Source organism: Notamacropus eugenii, chromosome 5 (genome assembly GCF_028372415.1).
Source record: "Notamacropus eugenii isolate mMacEug1 chromosome 5, mMacEug1.pri_v2, whole genome shotgun sequence".
Taxonomy (NCBI): Eukaryota; Metazoa; Chordata; class Mammalia; order Diprotodontia; family Macropodidae; genus Notamacropus; species Notamacropus eugenii.
In genome coordinates this window covers 81245111-81266928 of record NC_092876.1, presented here as the reverse complement: position 1 = coordinate 81266928, position 21818 = coordinate 81245111, and the positions used below count along the sequence as shown (strand labels likewise).

General features: G+C 43.8%; 1 protein-coding gene across 1 annotated transcript; it reads right to left on the bottom strand.

The window, feature by feature from the left end:
* Positions 1-3991: 3991 nt before the first annotated feature.
* SF3A3 (splicing factor 3a subunit 3) lies at positions 3992-21049 on the bottom strand. Its single transcript, XM_072609989.1, has 17 exons — positions 20821-21049; positions 20535-20582; positions 18631-18683; positions 18417-18522; positions 15859-15931; positions 15299-15390; positions 14063-14145; positions 13035-13173; positions 12702-12770; positions 12079-12146; positions 11804-11911; positions 10352-10421; positions 8365-8529; positions 8162-8272; positions 6371-6461; positions 5439-5494; positions 3992-4284 (listed from the first exon to the last, which is right to left on the bottom strand). Exons 1-17 carry the CDS (start codon positions 20914-20916, stop codon positions 4207-4209), a joined length of 1506 nt encoding a protein of 501 aa, XP_072466090.1. The 5' UTR covers positions 20917-21049; the 3' UTR covers positions 3992-4206.
* Positions 21050-21818: the final 769 nt, after the last annotated feature.

Sequence of the window (21818 nt, the reverse complement as noted above, 5' to 3'; positions counted from 1 at the left end):
CCTAATGTCCTTCCAGCCACTCATTATCTTCTATTTATTCTGCATATACATGTATATATTTACTTGTTCCCCCACCGAATGTTAGTTCCTTGAGATTGTATTTCTATCCCTAGCACTGGGCACGGTGACTGGCACATAGATTTGCATTCTGAGCTCTGAGATAGAACAAGCCCTTTTCTTGCACACTCACAAACCCAGTGGAGAACTGTGGGGTACTTGGGGAGACAGTTCAGCACAGGTAAAATTTTAAATCTCAGAGTGTGTGGTGAAAGGACTGGAGGCAGAATTCTGAGCTCAAGTTCCAGGTCCAACAATTCCAGGCTGGGTGCACCTGGACAAGTTATCTCACCTTGCTAAGTCGAGTTCCTCATTCTATTGTTGTGTGATAGAAGTGCTTACAATACTGGAGAGCCATAGAAAGTAGGAAGCTCTTCTTAAATACTCAGATGAATAAAGCAGATTGGGAACCGCAGTTTGTGCCCATCCAACCTGTGTGATTCCAGTATCTGTCCATTGGTCCTGCTCCAAACTCTCCTCACCTTCAGTCTTGTGACTCCAACTGCCTTCCTTAAACAGGATGTCTCGTAGTCCTCTCGAACTCACTAAGTACAAAATTGGACTCATTATCTTTTCTACAAAACCCTCCCTTCTTCCTAACTTCCCTTTTACCAACAAGGGCACCACCATTCTCCCAGTCCCCCAAGCTCCCAACCTTAGTGTCATTCTCAACTCCACTTTCTCTCACCTTCCATCCCCAACATCCAATTATTTGTGAGGCTATGGTGGATAAAGCACTAGGTCTGGAGTCAGGAAGACCTGAGTTCAAATCCAACCTCAGACCCTGGGAAAGTCACAACCTCTGCCTTTTTCCCCATCTGTACACTGGAAATATTAATAGCACCTGTCTTCCAGGGTTGGTATGAGGGGAAAGATGAGATCATTGTAAAGCAGTAAGTTCTATATAAATGTTAACTATTTTACTTTTGTCACATCACTTGTATCTATCCCTCCTCTCCTCAGACAATTTCACAACTCTGGTGTAGACATTTATCACCTCAGGCCTGGACTATAACAATAATTTTCTAATGCGTTTCTTGGCTTCAGGTCTCTCATGTCCATTCTCTCATGTCCACACACCATTTAATTTAACTCTAGCAGCTCCCTATTGCAAACCCTCCACTCTTTATAACCTGGCCCTTCCCAGCCTTCCTCTGATCCAGTGACTCTGGCCCTCCGTCTCCTAGTTCTGTACCTCTTCCCTGGCCACCTCCATTATTTGGAACTTTGATTTGTGACTTCCTTCAAGGTTCAACTTCAACAAAAAGCCTCTCTCTTTCTTGAGAGGCTTCCCTCTGGCATTATCTCTAATTTTCCATGTATAATTTTCCTTGTTGGTGCATTGTTGAGTATTGTCTCCCTATTAGACAGTGATCAGTTGTTTGCCTTCCTTTGTATCCCCAGTCCTTCCTTAGTGCAGTGCCTGACACAGGAAGTCCCTAATAATAAATGACATCTTCAACTTGAACTTGGCCCCCTTGAGGGCCCCCCAATGTGCTCAGGACTTTCCTACATTCTTCCTGACAAGGATGTCAGCAGAGCCCATGAACCAGATATCAGTTGCTCCTCACACAACCACCTCACCTTCTTTCATGCTTATCCATTTCTCTGAAGACATTTTTTTATTCTAGAGCTCTTCCTGAAGCCTTGTTTATAACGCTTTGATCTCGTTATCTTCTTATGCCCCTCTCTCTTGCTCTCTGGGTAATAATTTCCATTTTCAACTCATCAGTCACCATAGTAGCATTCCTTAATTTACTGTGGTTATCACTAATACCTCTCTCCCATTATGGGAGAATGATGTGAACCATCTGGTCATGGCCACTGGCTGTGGGTGTGAGGCAGAGCATGGCAGAGTCAATCTTGGAGTTGGTGGGATTGGTTAGAAAAAACTGATGCATATTTCTTGTGAGCTTCCAACAAATCAGTATAAATATGCCAAAGGAAGAAGCCATAGAAATCCAGTTCAGGTTCAAACACCCCCAGGGACAAACCTGTGGAAAGCTCAGGTGCCTGCACCCCAACACTCCCTGGCTCTTCCCTGAGACTAAGCACAAACCCCAACGTGGCATCCTGAGCCCTGTTCACCATCTTGTCTTGTAAAGGTGGTCCTAATAATTAACCTTAGAGGGAGGGTGCCAGTAGTGTAACACAAGCCAATACCCACCTTGCTGGGTGACGATGTCATGAGAAATGTAGATGTACAACAGACTGGCAGCCACTCTGATTTGGTGGTTATCAGGTCTGGATAGGTGTGTCTGTATGGCTCTCTGTGGGTTTGCTTTGAAGTCAGACTGAGTAGACTTCTAATCTTTCCTGCTGTTGACACTTTACTAGAGTAATCAAGGGTAAGGTCAGTTAATCTAATTGAGTCTGAGATTCCTCATCTATAAAATATGGATGATAAATGTACCTTCTATTTCATAGAATTATAATGATCAAATGAGAAAAAGGCCCCAGGAACCTTAAAGCATAGTATAAGGGGAAGATACTATTATGTAGGGTGAGGGAAATGCCCCAAGCAGAGGGCAGGGCTCAACCATCAGCCATTCATTCACTGCCAAGTCTTCTAAGTGAAGGGGCAGGAGATGACCATGGCCTTGGGTAAGAAGAGGGCTCAGAAGCTCCTGGGGCTGAGTACAGCAGAAAGAGATTTGGGATCATAGCTTGGAGGAAACAGAATTAAGAGGCTTCAGGGGTTTGGTCACTTCTGACTGCTTCATTTTACCCTTGAGGAAACTGAAGCTCAGAAAGGGAGACAGCTTAAGATCACATTGCTAGTAAATAGCAGTAGGGGTTCAAACTCAGAGAAGGGCAAGAACTTCAGAGAAACTAGAGGCTTCAGAAATCATTCAGACCAATCTTCTTAAATTCCCATGGATGGTGCCAAAGGGCTGAGCTTTAATGTGGTATCAGGGGAAGAGGCTTGGCAGGTAGCAGCTCTAACTGAAACTGGACAATTCAAAACACATTTATTAAGTGCCTACTGTATGCAAGGGTTTCATGTTAGGAGCTGAACCAAAGCAAGGTGAGCAAGTTAGCCTCACCTTGGAAGGAAAGATAAGACTCTTACAAAGCTTTGCTGAACAGCCTCTAGGGAGGTGAGCAGGCAAGGGCAACAGGGAGTTTGCCACAGCAGCCTGTCCTTCAAAATTATCAATGCAATACCTTCCCATGAGAGTGAGGGAGGACTAGAGATTAAGGATCTTACTTCCAACAAGAATGGAGGGTAAGGAAAAGAAGGCATGTTTGTCTGTCATGGCCAAGGAACCACAAACTGTCCTCAAAGTGTAGCCTGGTCACCATCCTAGAAGAGGGGCAGAGGCTGGAGGAACACCTCTCTTCTCTCTGAGTCATCAGGAAGAATGAAATGTTCCTTGAGGAAAAAAAAAGGCTACACAATGAAAATAAGGGAGAAAAGATCTGGGAAGCCAGAACAGAATTCAGACCTGTGTCAAGAGTGTCAAACATTTCACTTTTTGTACCTGTATCCCCGAGGCCCAGCACACAGCAGGACCTTAAATGCAGACTGACTCACTGAATGTGGAGATAAGCAGGACAGTGAAAATGTAGATTTAAAGACCACAGGCTCCTCCTGTATTAGGGGAACTGAAGGGGAAGCAGCTGCTGGAGCTCCAACAACTAGGCAGAGGGCAGGTGCCGGTGCCATCAAGCAGAGGTCCTCCAGTGAAACGGGACAGGAGACAGAGAGAACAGTGGTGCTTGGTGACTCCCTGAGGAGGGGCAGTGAGGCAGTTGTGTGGGCTTCACATAACGATAAGAGAAGTCTGCTGATTTCTGACATTTGGATAGTGTTCTTTCTTCTTTTCAACCTCTGGCCTAGTCTGGGCAGCAAAGTGACAACAACCAATGGCCTGAAGAGCTGGCTTCCCTATGAGGCTTTATGACAAGTCAAATTCAAATCAAGCCCAGCTTTTTTGTGTTTTTTTTTCAGAACACTTTTTAATATAAAACAAAAATTTAAACATATTTCAAATCTCCACTATGTCCACAATTCTTATCTTCACAAGACACATGCTAGAATGTTAGATCACGAAGCAGTCTTTGGGAACATGTGCCTGTGTAGAATAAAAAAAAAATGCCAAATCCTAGGATGCTCCATCAAGTCACAGAGTTGGCTTTGAGACACTAGAGCAGTCCCTGGCGTTTCAAGTCCTCATATGTTTTCTTATTCACAACATTTCCACTGGAATCCTCATACTCCTCCTACAAAGTGGGGGGAAAGAAAAAGGGAAGTAGTTTATTAGACCTGGAGAAAATGAGCATTTCAATGTTTGGAAATGGCCTCAGGTCACTTCTGGGCAGCCTCAAGGTATGTGAGCAAAACATGGCTGCCTTTCCCCACTCTAGTAACTGCCACTTAGTGTTTGCCCTAATATATGCACCCCATCCTCACCCCTGCAAATCAAGGGTGGCAGTCTGGATAGTGATAACCACAACTGCACAGGAGGCTGCCAATCATGACATAACTCTAACAAAGGCAGATCATGCAAAAGTACACAGAACTCTTACGGCAGGGGCTCTTAACTTGGGGTCCATGAACCTGTTGATCTTATTATTTTGATAACTATTTTAATATGATTGGTTTCATTCATAATCCTATGTATTTTATTTTATGCATTAAAAACAAAGGTTTTTCTGGACTGCCCAAGAGGTCCAGAACACAAAAAAGGTAAAAAGAACTGCTGAAGTGGATCCACTCTCAATTTTTGTGGCTACTGGTTCACTCTGATAAGGAAAAGGACCTGTCTAGATGCTGACTCCCCTAACAAATACTTGCCAATTAATAGAAAGATGACACTATTTTTGAAGAAAGGCACATAAGGTGACTTCTGGTTTTATGATATGCTTGAAGAATTCATGATTTTATTGGTGTGTGCACTCCCTCAACTAAAAATACTAAGGAAGCAGTCTACAAGTTGCTACAGCTCAAAAACTTCAGCCCTTCGTGGTCATCCCTCTAGTGACAAGTCTCTCCTTACTAAGGTTAGTCCTTAGATACAGAGCCTACCATTAGGTTTGGTGGGACTTGGCAGAGCTTTCTGCCAAGGTCAGGGTCACCTCCATAATACAATGGAATACTTGAAAGAAGGAAACAGTGCAGAGTTTATTATATATCCCAGGTAAATTTCTAAAAGGATACACATTACCCTATTACAGACAACACTCCTACAAGCATTTAGCCTCAAATCTATTTTGCTCCCTGCCAGCGAGTTCACTGGCCATGATCAAAGAATCACTATTACAATGGAGCAAGGCCACGCCAAAGTCTACAGCTCTCTGATAAAGGAGCTAGGTCTTTGCTTCTTCGCAGCATCTGTGACTGACTCTACCAGTGATCCTCAAATATGGCCACTTACCTCGGTGTCAGGCTGCCACCGTTCAGACGCCTTCTGTAGTTTCAATTTGGCCCACACTGCAAAAAAATTACCAACAATTAGTATTAATAGTATCCAGGGGATGCATGGGATTAGAATCCCAACTCTTCTTCAGAATTCAAGAGCTACATGTCGGTTAGAACTTTGGTGTAATGAAATATAATAAAGAGTTGACACGAATGTAGTATTTTAAAATTTACAAAGCTCTTTCAACTCTAAACTAGGTCACATAAATCTCCTATATCCCATACCCTATCCTAGCTGTGATTTCATTGGCACAGGATGGGTGTCTGCTCTGCAACTTCAAGTCCTTGGGTGCAACCTGGAGCATGTCAGGTTAAGTGTGTTGGAGTTAAACAATAAGGAACAATTAGCCGATGACCAGAAGGAGGGGAACGCTGGAAGAAGATGGCCACATCACCTTGGGGTTCATATTAACGAAGGAAAGCTGGCAGCATTATTAGTCAGATACTTAAGACTGCTCCATTCTGCCAGGCACGCTAGCACACACCTGTAATTCCAGTCACTGGGGAGCCTGAGGCTGGTGGACCTCCTCAGCTGAGCTCAAGAGGGCTAATGCTCATTGTGTGCCCACACTACCCTTGGCATTAATATGATGAGTCCCCAGGAGTCAGAGGGCTCCAGGATACCTAAGGAGGAACAAACTGTTCCAGTGTAGAAATGGAATAGGTGAAAGCTGTTGTACACATCAGTAATGGGAGCAGATCTGGAATAGGGGCCCTCTATAATTCCAGTCTTGCAAAATAGAAAAAAAAAGAGACTTGAGAGCTTTCCCAGGGTGGTATGTTGTTGTTGTGAGGGCTGACTCACCACAGGTACCTAGGGTAGTAAGTGGTAAAGTGATTAGACACTCAGTTTGTCCTAATACTGAGAAAGAACTAAAGGTTACTTACAAGAGACAGCATCTTCAATCTGGGTCACATTAGCAAAGTGGGCTGTATTTGGAATGCCCAAGCATCTCATACCATGAGCATGACGCCACTCCTGGGAGGGAAAAAAGTCACAAGGACAATGGGAAACGGTACCAACTACACACAAACTATTATTCTCACCTCATCCCTAAATCCTGAAATTTCCCCTCCATCAGAGACTCTTCCTAAAAGATATGTTCATAAGCAGAAAGACTGTAATTAACACCATAGGAAGCAGATGATTAAAAAAAGTATTATACTGTTTCACCTTACTTTTTTTTCCCCTAGCTGCATTGTTTGGTCAAACTCAGCCTAGCTTTTATAGGCCAGTCCATCTTTGATGTCAGTAACTCTGTGCCATGATCACAGAAAGGAAGGCAACACCATGAAGTAGAAAGGGTACTGGAGAGGGAATCAGTACAATGTGTCTAAGTACCAGCTCTACAACTAGCTAGCTGTGCAACCGAGGGCCAAGGAACCTTCCTCTTTGGGAATGTTTCTTCATCTGTAAAACATGGTAGTCAGATTACATATTTCTTAGTTCCATCATTCTATGGTCTTAGTGGACCCTTCTAATCAACCTTCTGATTAGTCATTAGTGTTTCAAGGAGAAGTGGGTGAGAGAGGATGGCTGGCTACACACAAACCATTACCACTACTAGAAAAATACCCCAAGTACACCTTAGTGGTGACTGGCCAACAACATCTTTGTACACAGTAAGTTCATTTCACTGTTGGTCTATGAAAGACTAGAAAACAGAATAAAGCTTATGTTGGATATGAACTGTTTAGAAAAAAGCTACACTTTTCTATGGTGCTTTTTTCATAATCAACCTGGACCATCCTGGGAGACAGGTGATGCATGTATTATAATTAACCCTATTTAACAGATGGAAAACTGAGGCTTGAAAAAGTTAAGAGATATGCTCAAGGTCACTCAGCAAATACGTATAAAATTCAATACCAAGTCAGGTCTCCTGACTTTAAATCGAACATTTTTTCTCTTTCTTATACCATTATCAGAAGCCTTTTTCCTCCTGGAAAAGTTCCTTCTAAATAGCAGAAAAATAAGAAGTTTAAGTTATTCTGTTGGTCACAGTAAATTCTTTCATTAACAACTTGTTGTAAAAATGCTACCTTGAACACTGTCATAAATGGCTTTATTTTCTGTAGGAGATAGGATGTAGAAGCCCACAGTGACATCAGGGCTGAAGGTAGCACCTATCTCGGCCTTTAATGCCATGATGGACCATGAAATACTCTGAGGTTGAGTATAAGACATAGGTATTGAGATGACAAAAAAGCAAGGGAAAAGAAAGCGAATAAAGAAAAAGAAACAAAATTCAAAGAAATATGGGACTATTTGTAAAGAATTATGTAGGCTGAAGGCCCTCATTTCCTTCCTTTTAAAGAATGGTTAATGACACAGGTATAATGGTGCACATACTGCCTCTCACAATCACTCTCTCACTCAGCTGTTTTTGGGAACATACTAATTGGTGGCTTCAGTCTGGCCTATGTATGTTCTAACCACAGGAAGGCCCGGCAGATGCCAGCTCCAAAATGGCCTTAGTTCTTACTCCAGGCTGCACAGGCATGTGTTGGTGGCTCAAGGAACCCTGCCACATTCCAACACCTCTAAGCATGCTAATAGTCCTTGCTCTCCCCCCTTAACTCCACACAGGAGCTAGCCATGGCTTGTCCCCATTCACAGGTTTTCCCTCCCTTGGCTTTGTTTTCATTTCTGGTGGAACAGGCCCCAGGACTCCTTACCGCAAAATGCCGCTGGAAGGCCTTGGGTCCTCGGTAGGTGTAGTTGCCACAGATCTCACAGTTATAGTTTATATTGAGGCCATGCAGCTTATACAACCAGTAGGGAATGGGCTGGAAAGAAATGAGACACAGGACAGAGTAAGACGCTGGAGTGTGAAGACAGAAAAGGCTGAACAGGTTTCCTGAATAGGGCACAAACTCACTTTGCCGTCCCAACCCAGGGGCAGGTTTTTGGGGTTGTAGATAATCTCATTCTCTTCGTCTTCACTTTCACTCTCACTTATTTGCTCCTCCTCTTCCTCCTCTCTTTCCTCTCCTGTCCGTGCCTGTTTGCGCTGCACATTTTCATGAGTGAGATGCCGCTGTTCCTAAAGAACCAGAAAATAAGCTAATCATAAATACAGAAGTACAGCCCAGTGTGGGAGCACGAAGCACGAAGATAGCTGCTGATGCGGTACGGGTGGAACTGTGAAGTGATTCAGTCCTTTTGGGACACTATTTGCAGCTACAACCCAAAATCACAAAATCCCTCTGACCCTCTTTATTATAGCACTAATAGGAACATACTCAAAAGAGATAGAGAGGAAAAGGGACCCCCATGTATAAAGATATTCACAAGAGCACTTTTTGTTACAGCTAAGAATGGGAAACCAAGGTGTGTGTGTGGGGATAAGGGGTTGCTTGCCCATCAATTGGAGAATAGCTAAATAAATTATGTCATATAATAAAATATCACTGTGCAGTAACAAATGGGAAAGGGATAAATTCAAAGAAATGTAGGAATACTTATATATACTGATGCAGAGTGGAATAAACAGAACGAGAACAATTTATATAACAGCTACAACATTTGGGGGGGGGGGGGGGGGGAACTACTACTCCGCTCCATGCAAAAACCAACCACAACTCTAAAGAACTAATAATGAAACATATACCTACCACCTAGCAGGAAAGACAGACTAATGTTACAGAGTAAGAAATAATATTTTCAGACACGGCCAAAATGTGAATCAATTTTGCTTTGCTATGCTTGTTATAAGTTTTATTTTTTTAATGGAGGGGAAGGACATTGGAGGAGAGGGGGCTAACAACAGTGATGCCCCAAAAAGGGATAAAAAAGTGTTACTCAGGTATTTTTCAATAAGCAAATCAGGGAACAGGAGGAATACATAGAAGCAGGGCAGCTTTGAAAGTATCAAGAAGAAATTATTATAAATTTTCAAAAATCTAAAGGTATACATAAGATTTATATAGTCTTTTCTCTGTTCCCTACATATGGAAATGATCATGTTTGTCAAATCCAATATGACAAAAAATAAAAAGAAAAATACATTCTTAAGAAGATTATCTAGCTGGTATAGAGGGTACATTGCAGGGCCTGGAGTCAGGAAGCCCCAAATTCAAATCTTCCTCAGAGACCAGCTATCTATGTGACCCCAGACAAGTCATTTAACCTCAGCTTCAGTTTGGGGAATTTAATAGCACTTATCTTCACAGGGTTACCGTGGACATCAAATGAGATAATGTACAAAGTGTTTTACAAACCGTAAGGCACTATCTAAATGCTAGCTATCATTACCACGGAGGGGAACCTCGCTCAACTTGCTGAAGTCCTTGGAACCTTTATGTCCAGGGACGTGGAATCAGAGATGCCTCTTCAAATGCGGTGCAGCAACCAGGACAAGGATTACAGGTTTTTAAAAAGCAGAAATGACTTAGTGGACTCATCTGATCCAGTTTCATAGCCTTCTGTTAGAATATTTCTCCTAATCTGGGTCAAAAAAGCCCAAGATTCTAATTTTTCACCTAAAATCTTATACTGTAGGAATCAAGATTGCCTTAGACAAAGGTGTAGAAACCTCATCTTTTCAAAGATCAGAACTTGTTCCAGAAATCAAATGGTCTCTAGGATCCCCAAGAAACCATGCTCTCAAAAATGCAGAGGAATGCAAATGATTCCCTAAAATCAAAAGCTAGAGACAGATTTGCCCATCCAGTTATGCCTGGGAAGACTGGAAACTCAGGCCATGCCCAAGACCACTGTGGAGAAACTGAAGCTGTCCAAGGAGAACAACCTTCTGACATCAATAATCCTCATTCTTTTTGTTTAACCGTCTAAGCCAAGAGTGAAAGGGTTGGATGGCCTGTCAGTGGTCGATGTTTACATTACTTTCAGTGTTATATACTCACCCCAAGAATCTCTACATATTCATAGATCTGAGCTTCAAGGAAAGCAATGTCTTTATTCCTCTCAGTGTCCCTATGAATAGAAGTGATCCAGGTCATTTGAAGAGTACTAAAATATGATAAAATGGGGGTTCTCTATAATTCAAACTCAATCCCCCAATCCTAGGAATGGTTCCACTTAGCACCTCACTCCCAGTAAAAGAACATTTCCTTTAGAGAAGCAATTTTTAAAAATCTTAAAAGCTATAGCCACCCAAACCCATAAAACCAAGAGTACAGAATCTTGTAGAAATTTGAAGATAATGTCACAGGGGCAAAGACTACACTTAATGCCACTGACAGAGAACATCAGTATACTGGGGTACTGCCCCATCACCAATGAACAGACCAAAATGGAGTCTTCTCTGACATTTCCCCTTCTTTTCCTCCCCTCCCTTCTAAATCCTGTCACTTTAACTTCTTAATACCACTTCCCATCACTCTCTTCACCTAAACCCTAGTATTCAGAAACCTTTGGTGGTTCCCTATCACCACCAGGATAAGACACAAACCCTTTCATCAGAACTTACCTTTCCAGCTTTATCTTACATTACTTACCTTAACACAGTCTGATGTTACTACCACATTGGACCATAAAATAGCAGAATTCCCTAGATCACCATGACAAATCTAGCTAGTACGCATCAACACAAGCAATCTTCGACATCAGAATGCACCTCTTTCTCCTCCTCCTCAGTGTCTTCCTTCCTGGCTCAGCTCAGGAGAAGCTTTTCCTCTAGCTCTCAGTGCTGTCTCTCTCACTCTTCAGATTCTCTGAGGAGCACTCTGTGTGGGCTCTCTTATGTCCCACACCTCCAGACTCTGTATTATGCTCACCTGGGTGTTGCAGCCCTGTGGCCAAGACTAAATTTGTGAAGGGTGGAAGGGCTTTTGCCTTGTCTTTCACCCAAGTGCCTTGCTTCAAGCTGGTTGTTTAGGGAACAACCAGCTAAATTCAAGCTCTTTACATTTCCATTTATTGAGGTAACATTTCTATAGTAGTCGAGTCAACGCTGACTTACACAAGTGTAAATCTTTCTGTTTGGGAACATTAATACCACCTCCCTCCAACCATGCAGGTACTTAACAACCGGCTGTCACCATGGATCAGTGATGGCAAAACGCAGGCTTCACAATCTGCCTTTTAAACAATAATGAAAGCGATTTATTGATAAAAACACTCTGATGTGAGTCTTTGGGGGTCGATCAGTCAAGCACTGTTATCCCCATTTTACACATGAGGCGTCTGAGACCTGGAGGTGGATGGCTTGCCAATGTGTCAAAACTGGGAGTTAAACCCAAGTCTTTTGCCTCTAAGTCCAATACTCCTCCAATTACACCACGCCACCTGCCAGGGAAGATGACCAAGACAAAACCAACTGTACCAGGGGACAAATAAACGACCAGGTCACTCACCTTTTTGTTCCCTTTGATTTGGGATTCTTGGCAAAGAGAGAGGAGTCAAGTGATTCCAGGGACTTGCCCTTAGTGCTGAACAGCCTCTGGGCTCGCTCTTCCAGTGTACTATGGAAAGACAAAAGATTCCCTCTGATTACACCAGGCAGTCTCCCCTGCACTTGGCTAGTTTTACAGGAGTCAGACAAAAGGAGCTTAACCCTCTCTAAAGACTATGGTGAACAAGTGGAGAAAGGGAATACTGGGCAACTAAGACTACAGTTCCCGCCTCTTACCCGCCACATTTCAGTCCTAATGCCAAGAGGGCAGATTTCAGTCTGTCCAGACCCAAGGAGGCCAACTCCTATAAAAAAAGAAGAGGAATGAGTTAGGATGCTGAAGAAAATGATTGAGACCAAATGCTATCCTGGTAGAACTGGATGTCGGTACTAGTGAAGATGGCAACTCCTTTACATTTTAGTAAATGATTTCACATGTTGCTATGGCTGGAAAAATTCATCCACTTGTGCGGCCAACCTTATGTTGAGAAGCCCTGCTGCACTTAACCAAGTCAGTCCTCAAACGTCATACACAGAGTATTACATTCATCTGTCATGTGAAGCCCCTCCAGACTGGCAGGATCTACTTGAACTTGAGATCCCAAGGTGATCTCCACATTGTGGGGAAGCAACAGTAGAGTTAATAATAACAGTACTATCTATGCACATGGCACTTTACAATTATTCAAGATCATAGAAATACATTAGCCTATTTGATTTTTTTCTTATCTTCTGCATGTGCCCAGTTCTAGAAAATGCTGGGGTTTTTATTTTCAATTGCAAAGAAAAGAGGGTGTTACAAACTAACAAGAGTGGCTGCCTGGTCTGTGGGACAGATTGGGAAGTTATAGAAAACATACCTCCCAGGAGGAAAAGGCAGAGAGATCAAGATGGGCTCCAGCATGGGTCAGTGCACTGCTTGTCTCTTTCTGCCAAGAAAGGCAACAAGGAGACTTATTAATAGCCATCTCTAAGGCAACAGCAATGGATCCCTCCCTCTTTCCCATATGTTAAGTCTTAGGGATGACCTCCAAAAGAAACCATTAAAAAGAAAACCAGATTCCATAAAACAGAGCAGAAAATGCTTCAGGGCCACAACTGAGGGTGAAAGGACCCCTGTTATCAGGCCCTTTACTAAAGTGCAAAGGGCAAGAGTCATGATTAAGTCTCCCAACAGAGCCCCTCCAGCTCACCGGCCAGCCTGGGAAGGTACCATTGTCCCACTTCTTTTCAAATTCATTCTGAATCTTCCCAAACAGTTCATTCTGGTCTTGCAAGGGCTTTACCCTGTCTGTGTAGTCCTGGAGGTACTCAAGCAGCATCTCCAAGTACCTAACAGAAAGACAGAGAGAGACTTGGTTAGAGAAAGTCAGGGGTACCATCTGGGATGGAGGTAATAAAGCAAAGCAAGTCTTGTTTCCCATCCAGGCACTGAATCCACAGCCCCTAAGGCACAAAGCCCTAAACATGAAAGCCTTATGGGGTACAGTAATGAAGCAGCAGGTTGTGCCTAAGAGGACAAAAATCATACTCCTTCTATTACTCTGCCATAAGAAATGACAAAAGGGACAGGTTCTGAAAAACCTGAGAAGACTTGCTTGAACTGATACAGACTGAAGTAAGCAGAGTTGGGAGAACACAGCACTCTAAAACAAAATACCCTCCAAGACTGATGATGAAGCCCTCCTCTGGGCAGAGTTGACAAACTAGAGGTGCAGATGAGTTTCAGATGTGGCCAATGTATGGATCTGTTTTTATTAACTGTACATATTTACTACAAAAGAAGGCTTTTATCTGGGGAAAGGGGTAGAAGAGGTATAGTGATTTTAAAAATTTTTAAAGAAAGGTGCATCAATGAATATATTAAAAGTGCAGGGTAAAGAACATGAAGTTCAGAAGGGAACCTAAACAAGCAAGTCAGTATTTAAATTTAACACATTTGCAAAAACCAAGCTGTACACACAGCCTCACAGTTTCATATAAAATTCTTTTTCTCCCTGTTTTTCACATACAGAAGCATTCATCTTTGTCAAATGCATAATAATTTTAAAGTATATTCATTCTGCCAAGGCTGGTGGAGTATAGATGTTTTAAAATTGTGTTTTTAAGAGTTCTACATTCCCCAATAACTCTAGAAGCCGGGAAGGATCAGAGAACAGCCAGGGTTAGAATTCAGCTTCTAATTTAAAAAAAACAAGCCAAGACGTTTGACAATGCTCACCTCTTATACTCTGCATTCTTCCGTTCCTTGGGAATATCAAATAACTGGTCAAAGATAGACAGGTATGTGATATAATCCAGTTTCTGAAAATAACACATGAGGCTTGACTAAGCAGGGTGTGCAGAAATCAAAGATACAGTCTAATCAATTCTATGCAAGATCCAATTTGAGAGCTCAGTGTAACAAGGCACAACTTTTGAGTCTTTTTCTTCTTCTGCAATTTTTCCAACATTCAATCCCTTCACTACTTAGGTAGGCAATGTCTTAGTCTGGACATTTAGAAGAGAAGCAGACGCAGTGACAAAAAACAATAAAATCATAAGACTTCCTTCTATCCGTGGGATGCTCCAGATGGAGTCAATTAACTTTGGAACTTGATTTAAGTTTCTTCTCAATTCTGATCTTGCCCAAAGTTGATGTTCTTCACTTGGGAGCTGAACTCGTTTCTATGAATTATTTGTAAATTCTCTAAAGGCAAGGTCCATGCTTCTGCCCTAGCCATCTTTCATCCACCTGCTGCACCCTAGGAATCCCCAGACTTCCAGAAACCTTGCACTGGGAGATTTCAGTCATTCAGCTTTGCCATTCCTACTTTGGGGCCTGTGGTTGTTAAGTATATGGGCACAAATACACATGCTCAAATGGCCCACCATATCTAGTCAACCTACTCGGTCATGACCTTCCTCTCCCTTCCATCTCACCTGTGTATTGTCCCTTTCCATCTCTTCCTCTAGGAATCACTATCAAATCTATACTGCCATTGCTACTGGAAAAGCCATGTCCATCACCTTCTCTATGGCTCCACTAACCATTCCTCTGATTTCCTCAACTAACACCCCCATTCACTTCCTCTGGTAACCACCACTTCTCTATATATGCTGTCTCCCCCTATCAGGATGTAAGGCTCCTTGAGGATGGGGAGTATCTCGCTTTTCTATTTATATAGTCTCAGCTCTTAGCAGTGTTATAGCATTTTACTGTTTTAGCTTAATAAAGGCATTTTCCTTTACTTTTTATACATCTTTGTAGTCACCACAGCATGCAGCACATTGTCTTGTACATAATCAGCACACAATATTACATTATGTTTTCATTTCTAACGTGAAGGCTCATTCAAAGAGTGCACATCATCACATCTCCAATCCAGTAGAAAGTGAAATATCACCGGTTTCAGAGCCAGTATCCCCAGCCCAACCTCTCTAGTCCACTTCTGCGAATCAAGATCTCTAATCTTACCTCAGAAGCTTTTAAGTTAATGTACTTAAGGTAGCAGTCATGAAGATCCAGATAGCGGCCATATCCTTCTTCATCTGTGAACTCCACCAAGTCTGAGGAATCAGAGAGAATAGGTGTCCCAAATAAATTAAAAACAGTCCCTTACACAAAACCTCTCTTGTCAGCCTATTCATTTAGCCTGTTTGTTTCTTCACTAGACAGTAGGGGCCATTCACAGAGCCCCTGCTGTTTCTGGTGTAAGCTGACCACAACATGCTGAAAAGCTTTTCAAGCCAACAAAGTGGAGTGAGCTCTGGAGGAAACGGTCCCAGGCAGCAACTTCCAGCTCCATGGAGTCCTGATTTGATTCAGGTGATAACAGAAACTGAAGTCAACTGCTTTGTGATGTCCCCCACAGCAACAAACCAAGATTTTACCTCACTAGATAATGTCAGGAAACTAACACACATTTTTTCTGGGAGACTAGTTTCCTGAGTTGGAGAGGGGAGCTGCAATTACACATAAACTGGCTGAACATTTGCTTTATTTCTGTAAATGTGAAATGTGAAAAGTCCACTTACTTTGTGCCTCTTCACTAGGATTTTCTCTGGCTTTCAGGAGCTCCTCAAATTCCACTGACATTGGCACACAAATCTGAGAAGAGAAAGCACAAAGCCCAGATGGACCCTCTACTTCCTCTGAATAGAAGCAACATTGTCTCCTAAGTATGGCTCTGTATGCAGTGTGGCTTGCAGCGCTGTGGTTGACTCTAATGCATCACAGCAAAGTGCCTAAGGGATACCTGAGCCTTCCCTCTCATTTCTATCCTTACTAGGCCTTACATTCTGCCTTCCAAACCCTCAAGGCATTGACATCTGACCGAACAAGTTAACCTAAGGACCCTGGGCTTGGCCCGTGGCTGCACGATGAGGACTGCTAAAGCCTCTATCTTCTAACTGTCCCACATCCGTGCTTTCGCCCATAATTAGAAATGTGAGCCCCCTGACAGCTCTTCTTTGCTTCTACTTGCTTGCTTTTCTTTTTATATCCCCAGCACTTAGCACATGTTTGGCACAAAGCAAGTGCTTAATAACTGTGAGGCCAAGCAATGTCAGGCTGTTTTTGTTTTAGTATAATCAGGAAATATAATGCCTCTGTTTGAATGTGATTAAATAAGATCTTCCCCACCCATGGATGGGCCTGCCCATTAGGGGAAGCTTGATTAGAGGAGTTGTTTTGTAGAAGGTTCCCAAGTACCCTTTGTTTTTTCTATTAAGGCACTGGATCAAAGTAATCCTCTGGCTCTGAAAAGTGCATAAATACTCTTGAGGGTGAGGTTTTTCTTTGGGATTTAGTTTTTGGAAGGTTTGTGTGCCAAATGAGAATCTGGGAAGCCCGCTAAGGAGCCCCCTGGCTTTGAAAATCCATATGTTGAAGCTTCCCTCTCTGGTAAGTAAGTATATATGTTAATGGTCAGGCAGTTTGGAAGCGTTGTTTGTTGATTTTTGATTTCTCTGAAATTCTGATTTTCTCTGACACCTGTCAGGCTTGATTAAAGTGAATGTTAACCCCTCAAAGGTTGCCCTTCCTTTTAGAGAAGCATATCAAAGAACCTCTGATAACAGGCTCCCTTCTGTATGTTGGGATGCTTACTGTTATAATAACTTTTCTGTTCATCTGTTCATGATCAGAAGGCAAGTGGCAATCCAGAATGGTAAGTATAGCCTTACACTGGCAGATGTGCTTCCTTAGCTGCTGCATCCACATTCACCCTCAATGCAGGCATCTCTACTCAGCTTTTCACCTTCAGCATCTCCTTGGCACCAACTTTGCCCCAGTCCATATCACCTTATACCTAGATGTAAAATCTGCCTTATTGGGCCCTGCAGCCAATTCGACCTGTATACCACTGGCAGACTACCCTTTTTACTTTGTTTCTTTTACATAATAACCTTCCTCAAAAGTCTTTGATGGTTCTTCCACTTCCCTGATCCTGAAATTCAAGGATCTACAGTCTGACCTCAAATTCCTTTTCCTCCTCTCCTACTAAAATCCAACATGACCTTCCACTCAAGGCTGATTTAATTCCTGTTCCTCATGCTTTTCTTGTTTAGTCTCACTTCTGCACCTTTCTTCACAATGCTTCCTTACCCTGGAATTCCCTTCCCACACCATTCTATCTAACCATCTTTCACGGACAAGTTCAAGTCCTTATTCTTGACAGAAGCTTTCCGTTTCCTCAACCCCCAGCACTTTATTGCCTCTAAATTCCTACTGGCTGTATCCTCAGACTCATGCGAGGTCAGAGCTGGAAGGATCTTAGTGGTCATCCAATACAACCATCCCAAAACTGAGGCCCAGAAACATGAAGTAGTGACTTGCTCAAAGTCACAGAGCTCGTTAGTTCCAGAACTGAATTAAAGCCTGTTCTCCTGGGTACAGGGGAAAGAGTCCTGAGCTGAAGCCCAGTATACCATGGCTGTCTCCTGTCTGGTATTTAAATATGTCACTCTGCAGGGATAGTTAGCTCTTTCAGGGCAAAGACCAAGCCACAAATACTGTGAACAACTACACATCATAACAGTAATAATCATAATGAACATTCACATAATCCTTTAGAGCTTGCAAAGTGCTCACCAAACATTGTAACAACCCTGGGAAGTAGGTACTACTATTATCCCTATTTTACAGATGGGGAAACTGAGGCTCAGAGAAGATAAATTACTCACCCATAGTCACATAGCTAGTAAGTATCCAAGGCAGGATTTGAGCCCAAGTCTTCCTCACTTTAAGTCCCGCAGTCTACTGTGCCACTACACCAAAACACCTATCTGTCATACTATACTAACAACAATAAAAATATATATATTCTCTACATTCATACATGATTTTACAGGAAAAGGTGTTAATACAGCAAACAAGGAAAGACAGAGACAACTGTTGCCAAAGTCTGTCTTACACTGTCTTTCAATGACAAATATACTGACACTTGCTCAACTGTTGTAGGTCATCAAAACAATTCAAAGGTGCAAATTAGGTAACTGATGAGTCAAAACAAAACCAAAGATCAATAGTGTTCCTCCTCCCTGCTACTTCTTTCTCAAGTATCCCTTGGCTCACTCTGAAAGTCTATGCTTACCTCATTTGGGTGCTTCCGGTGGAATTCTTTTATCTGTTTGAGTCTATTATAAAATTCTGCGAATTCATTTGGTCCTGAAATAGCACTGAGTTCCTCCTTTCTTAACCTGAAATTCCCAAAGGGACCAAAAGAGAAAACAAAGGACCAGGGTCAGTAATTTGATTGACACTGGCACCCCACAATCACCCATACATGGCGCAGCACTGCCACTTACCCATCCTTGTCATCATACAAATCTCTCAGATTCCCACTGACTTCCATATACCTCTAAAAGGCAAAAAAACCAAATAAAAACACTGTATCAACATAAAGCAGTTTCTGTCGCCACATAGTTGGATATCCAACAAAGACTCTTCAGTGATTATTCAAGATAAATTAAGGGACACAAGGACTTCAGCAGACAGTAAAGATGTTACTTATATTGTTATTGCTGTATTCATCCTTTGGTTATCGAAAAGACCGTGTGCACTTGACTTTGTTTTGAGTGAGGGTCACCAGCCTCACTTTTCCTCCTGAACCATCTGGATCCAGTGACCAGATATTCATCAGGATGACTGGAAACGGCCTTATTTATGACATAATTTGAGAATGAAGGTCTATTCCCCATTTAACTTCTTTCTCTACTAACCCATCATCATTCTCTAATATTACTTTTTGGTCTAGCACCTTAGTAAAATCTAACTAAGTGGAGAGTTAAGAAGAGCATAGTATGCTGGCCTCAGTCATCAAGACATTAGTGGGAACATATTTATTAGAGACTTTTTATATTCAAAGCTAGAGCAGCTTCCTCAAAGATGGGATGAAAACTGTATATAAAAGAAGGGAGTTAAAAGATAAGTCTAAAAGGAAGGCAAGCTTGGTGGTACGATAGTAGTAGTAATGGTGGTGAAAAAAGTGGTAGTATTAACAATCAATTAAAAAAAATTAGTTCTGAATTCTCTCCTTCCCTCCACCACCCAATGAAAAGGCAGCAACAAAAAAAGTACAATACCCATTATATGCATAAAATAACGCAAAATATATTTACACGTTCCTTATTTCCAGCTATAACTACAACTAATAACATAACACTTCACAATATTTCAAAGGTCGCCAAGTGGTTTACTCAATCCTGTGCAAATATGATTACAGTTGTTTCAGAAAAGAGAACACCAAAGATTAAGTTGTGAAATGCCTTGCTTGAGGTCATAAACGTTCTAATAACAATCGCTACCATTTATATTTCACTGTAAGGTTTGCAAAGCTCTTGACCAGCACCATCTCATTTTCACCTCACCACAATCTTTGGAGGTCGGTGCTAGAACTATTCCCATTTTACAGATAAGGACACTGAGGCAGACAGAGGTGAAGCGACTTGCCCAGGGGTGCACAGACAGGAAGCACGTGAACTCAGGTCTTCCCCATCCCAGGCGGAGCTGGTCTATCGGCTGTGGTAAAGGCACCACAGGAGGGGCCTAGATCGTCCAAAAGCGTGGCGAGCAAGGCAGAGGTCTTGGTCAGGCAGGGGACAGACCAGATGCTTGCCCAGGGGTACTCCTGAGAGTCCAACCTCTTCCTTCTGGCGGCTCCCTTCAGAAGCGAACCTACCTCTCTGCACAGAGAGGGTGGTTAGTGGTCACTGAGTCGGAAGGAAGCCCCAGGAGAAACGCCAATCCCCACTGGTCCGTGACCGCCTTGAGAAGCGGACTGTTTGCTGTTGTGCCCTCAGCACAGTGCCAGGCCCACAAGTTCTGCCGGACCACGGATGGCCTGGTGCCTCGCCGCACAAGCACTAATTAGGCGCCCGCTATGCCGGTCAATAAGCCGCTATTAACAGTTTATTCATTTAAATGATACGAAATTAATAAATTAATTCGGTCAGCAAACTTAATAACAACTTAATTTCAATAACTAATAAATTTAACGATTTAGTTAAAATAACTTAATAACAAACTCGGAGGACGCAGGGAAAGACACAAAAGCAGGCAGTCGCTGCCCTTCAGGGGCTCCCGGTCTCACGGGGGAGACCACCCGCAAACAGCCGCGGAGGACCCGGACTCCCCGAGCGGCCGGCCGGGCCTGCCCAGTGGGGGGCCTACGCTCCAACAGCCTTCGGCCCCTCCCCGCCCCAGCACTCACGTCCTGCATAGCCCGAGTGCGATGGTCCGAGTTGATCTGGTCCCGGAGCTGAAGGGGGAAGACACAAGAGCCTGGGTCAGCCTCCACCCGCCGGGGACGCTCGGCATTTCCCTTCCTCCAGACCCCCCCCCCCCCACCCCCGGACAGAACGGGACCCCCAGGCTGGACGCGTCCCTGGCACACGGGAGATCCTGGGAGCCGGGGGAGGGGCAGGATCCCGGATGTGGCCGCTTTTTTTTCCTCTCCCTCCCCGTCTCGTCCCGCCGCCCTCCCTCCGGCCGCTCACCGTGGACTTCTTAATAAGCATTTCTTTGGCCATGACGTCCATGAGCCGCTCCTTCTCTTCATGGTAGCGCCGCTGCTGCTCGAGGATGGTCTCCATCTTGCCCCCGCCACCTCTACCTCACTCCGGAAGTTGCGGCAGCCGCCAGTGCGCTTCTCCGCGCTCTTCCGCCCGCGCCTCACACCCAGCGACACCAAGGTTCCGCCCTCGCCGGAAGTCCTTGCTTGGGATCGGGGATGGGGGAGGAGACAGTACAGGGAGCGGCAGCGAGAGCAGCGGGGCGCTGGGGCCGAGGCGGCAGCGCCCCCTGCTGCCCTTGCGGAGACACTGGCGCCCATCAGCCGCCTGCGCGCAGGGTGTCCCGAGCTGCCAGAGTGGGTGCGCTCCCGGGGCGTCCTGGAGCCTGGGCTCTGGGGGCCAGGGCCGGCGAGGCACCAGCCCTCATTCCCAGCCTGGCCCCTTGACAGCGGGCCGCGAGCGCAGCCGGGGAGGTGTCCCGTCCCCATTTCACAGATGAACAACTGCCCTTGTTGTTACTACGTCCAGAGCCCTTATTTTAGTCTTCGCCTTCCTCACACTTGCACGATGCTTTACTCATCATCCCAGAGCGTCCTTGGAAACGTTCAGGATCCACGTTTCACAGCCTCATTTCACAGATAAGACCCCGAGACCCGGATAAAGTGGCGCAAACCAGACAGAAAGCCCCTCTTCCACGATGAAATCATCCCTACACAAGTCTCCAGGGACTCCCTGTTGCCCTCGGAATCAGATACAAAATGCAGTTTGTCATTCAAAGCCCTGCTCACTTTTCTAACCGTCTTACACCCTTACCTTGTACTCTTTGATCTGGCAACGCTGGTCTCCTGATAGTTCCACAAACAAGACCTTCTCTCTCTGCTTTCTCGGTGTTTTCCCTTGGATTTCTGGTCCCTGCACCTAGATGGCTCTGGAGGAGAAAGTGAGGCTGGTGACCTTGCACAATCCTGCCTCACTTAAATCCA

Coding starts and splice junctions, on each gene's coding strand:
- SF3A3 (XM_072609989.1), bottom strand. CDS start 20,916: ATGGAGACCATCCTCGAGCAGCAGCGGCGCTACCATGAAGAGAAGGAG. Junction 18,684..20,534: donor GCACTCGGGCTATGCAGGAC/GTGAGTGCTGGG, acceptor TTTGCCTTTTAG/AGGTATATGGAAGTCAGTGG. Junction 10,422..11,803: donor AAATCAAAGGGAACAAAAAG/GTGAGTGACCTG, acceptor TTCTATTCATAG/GGACACTGAGAGGAATAAAG.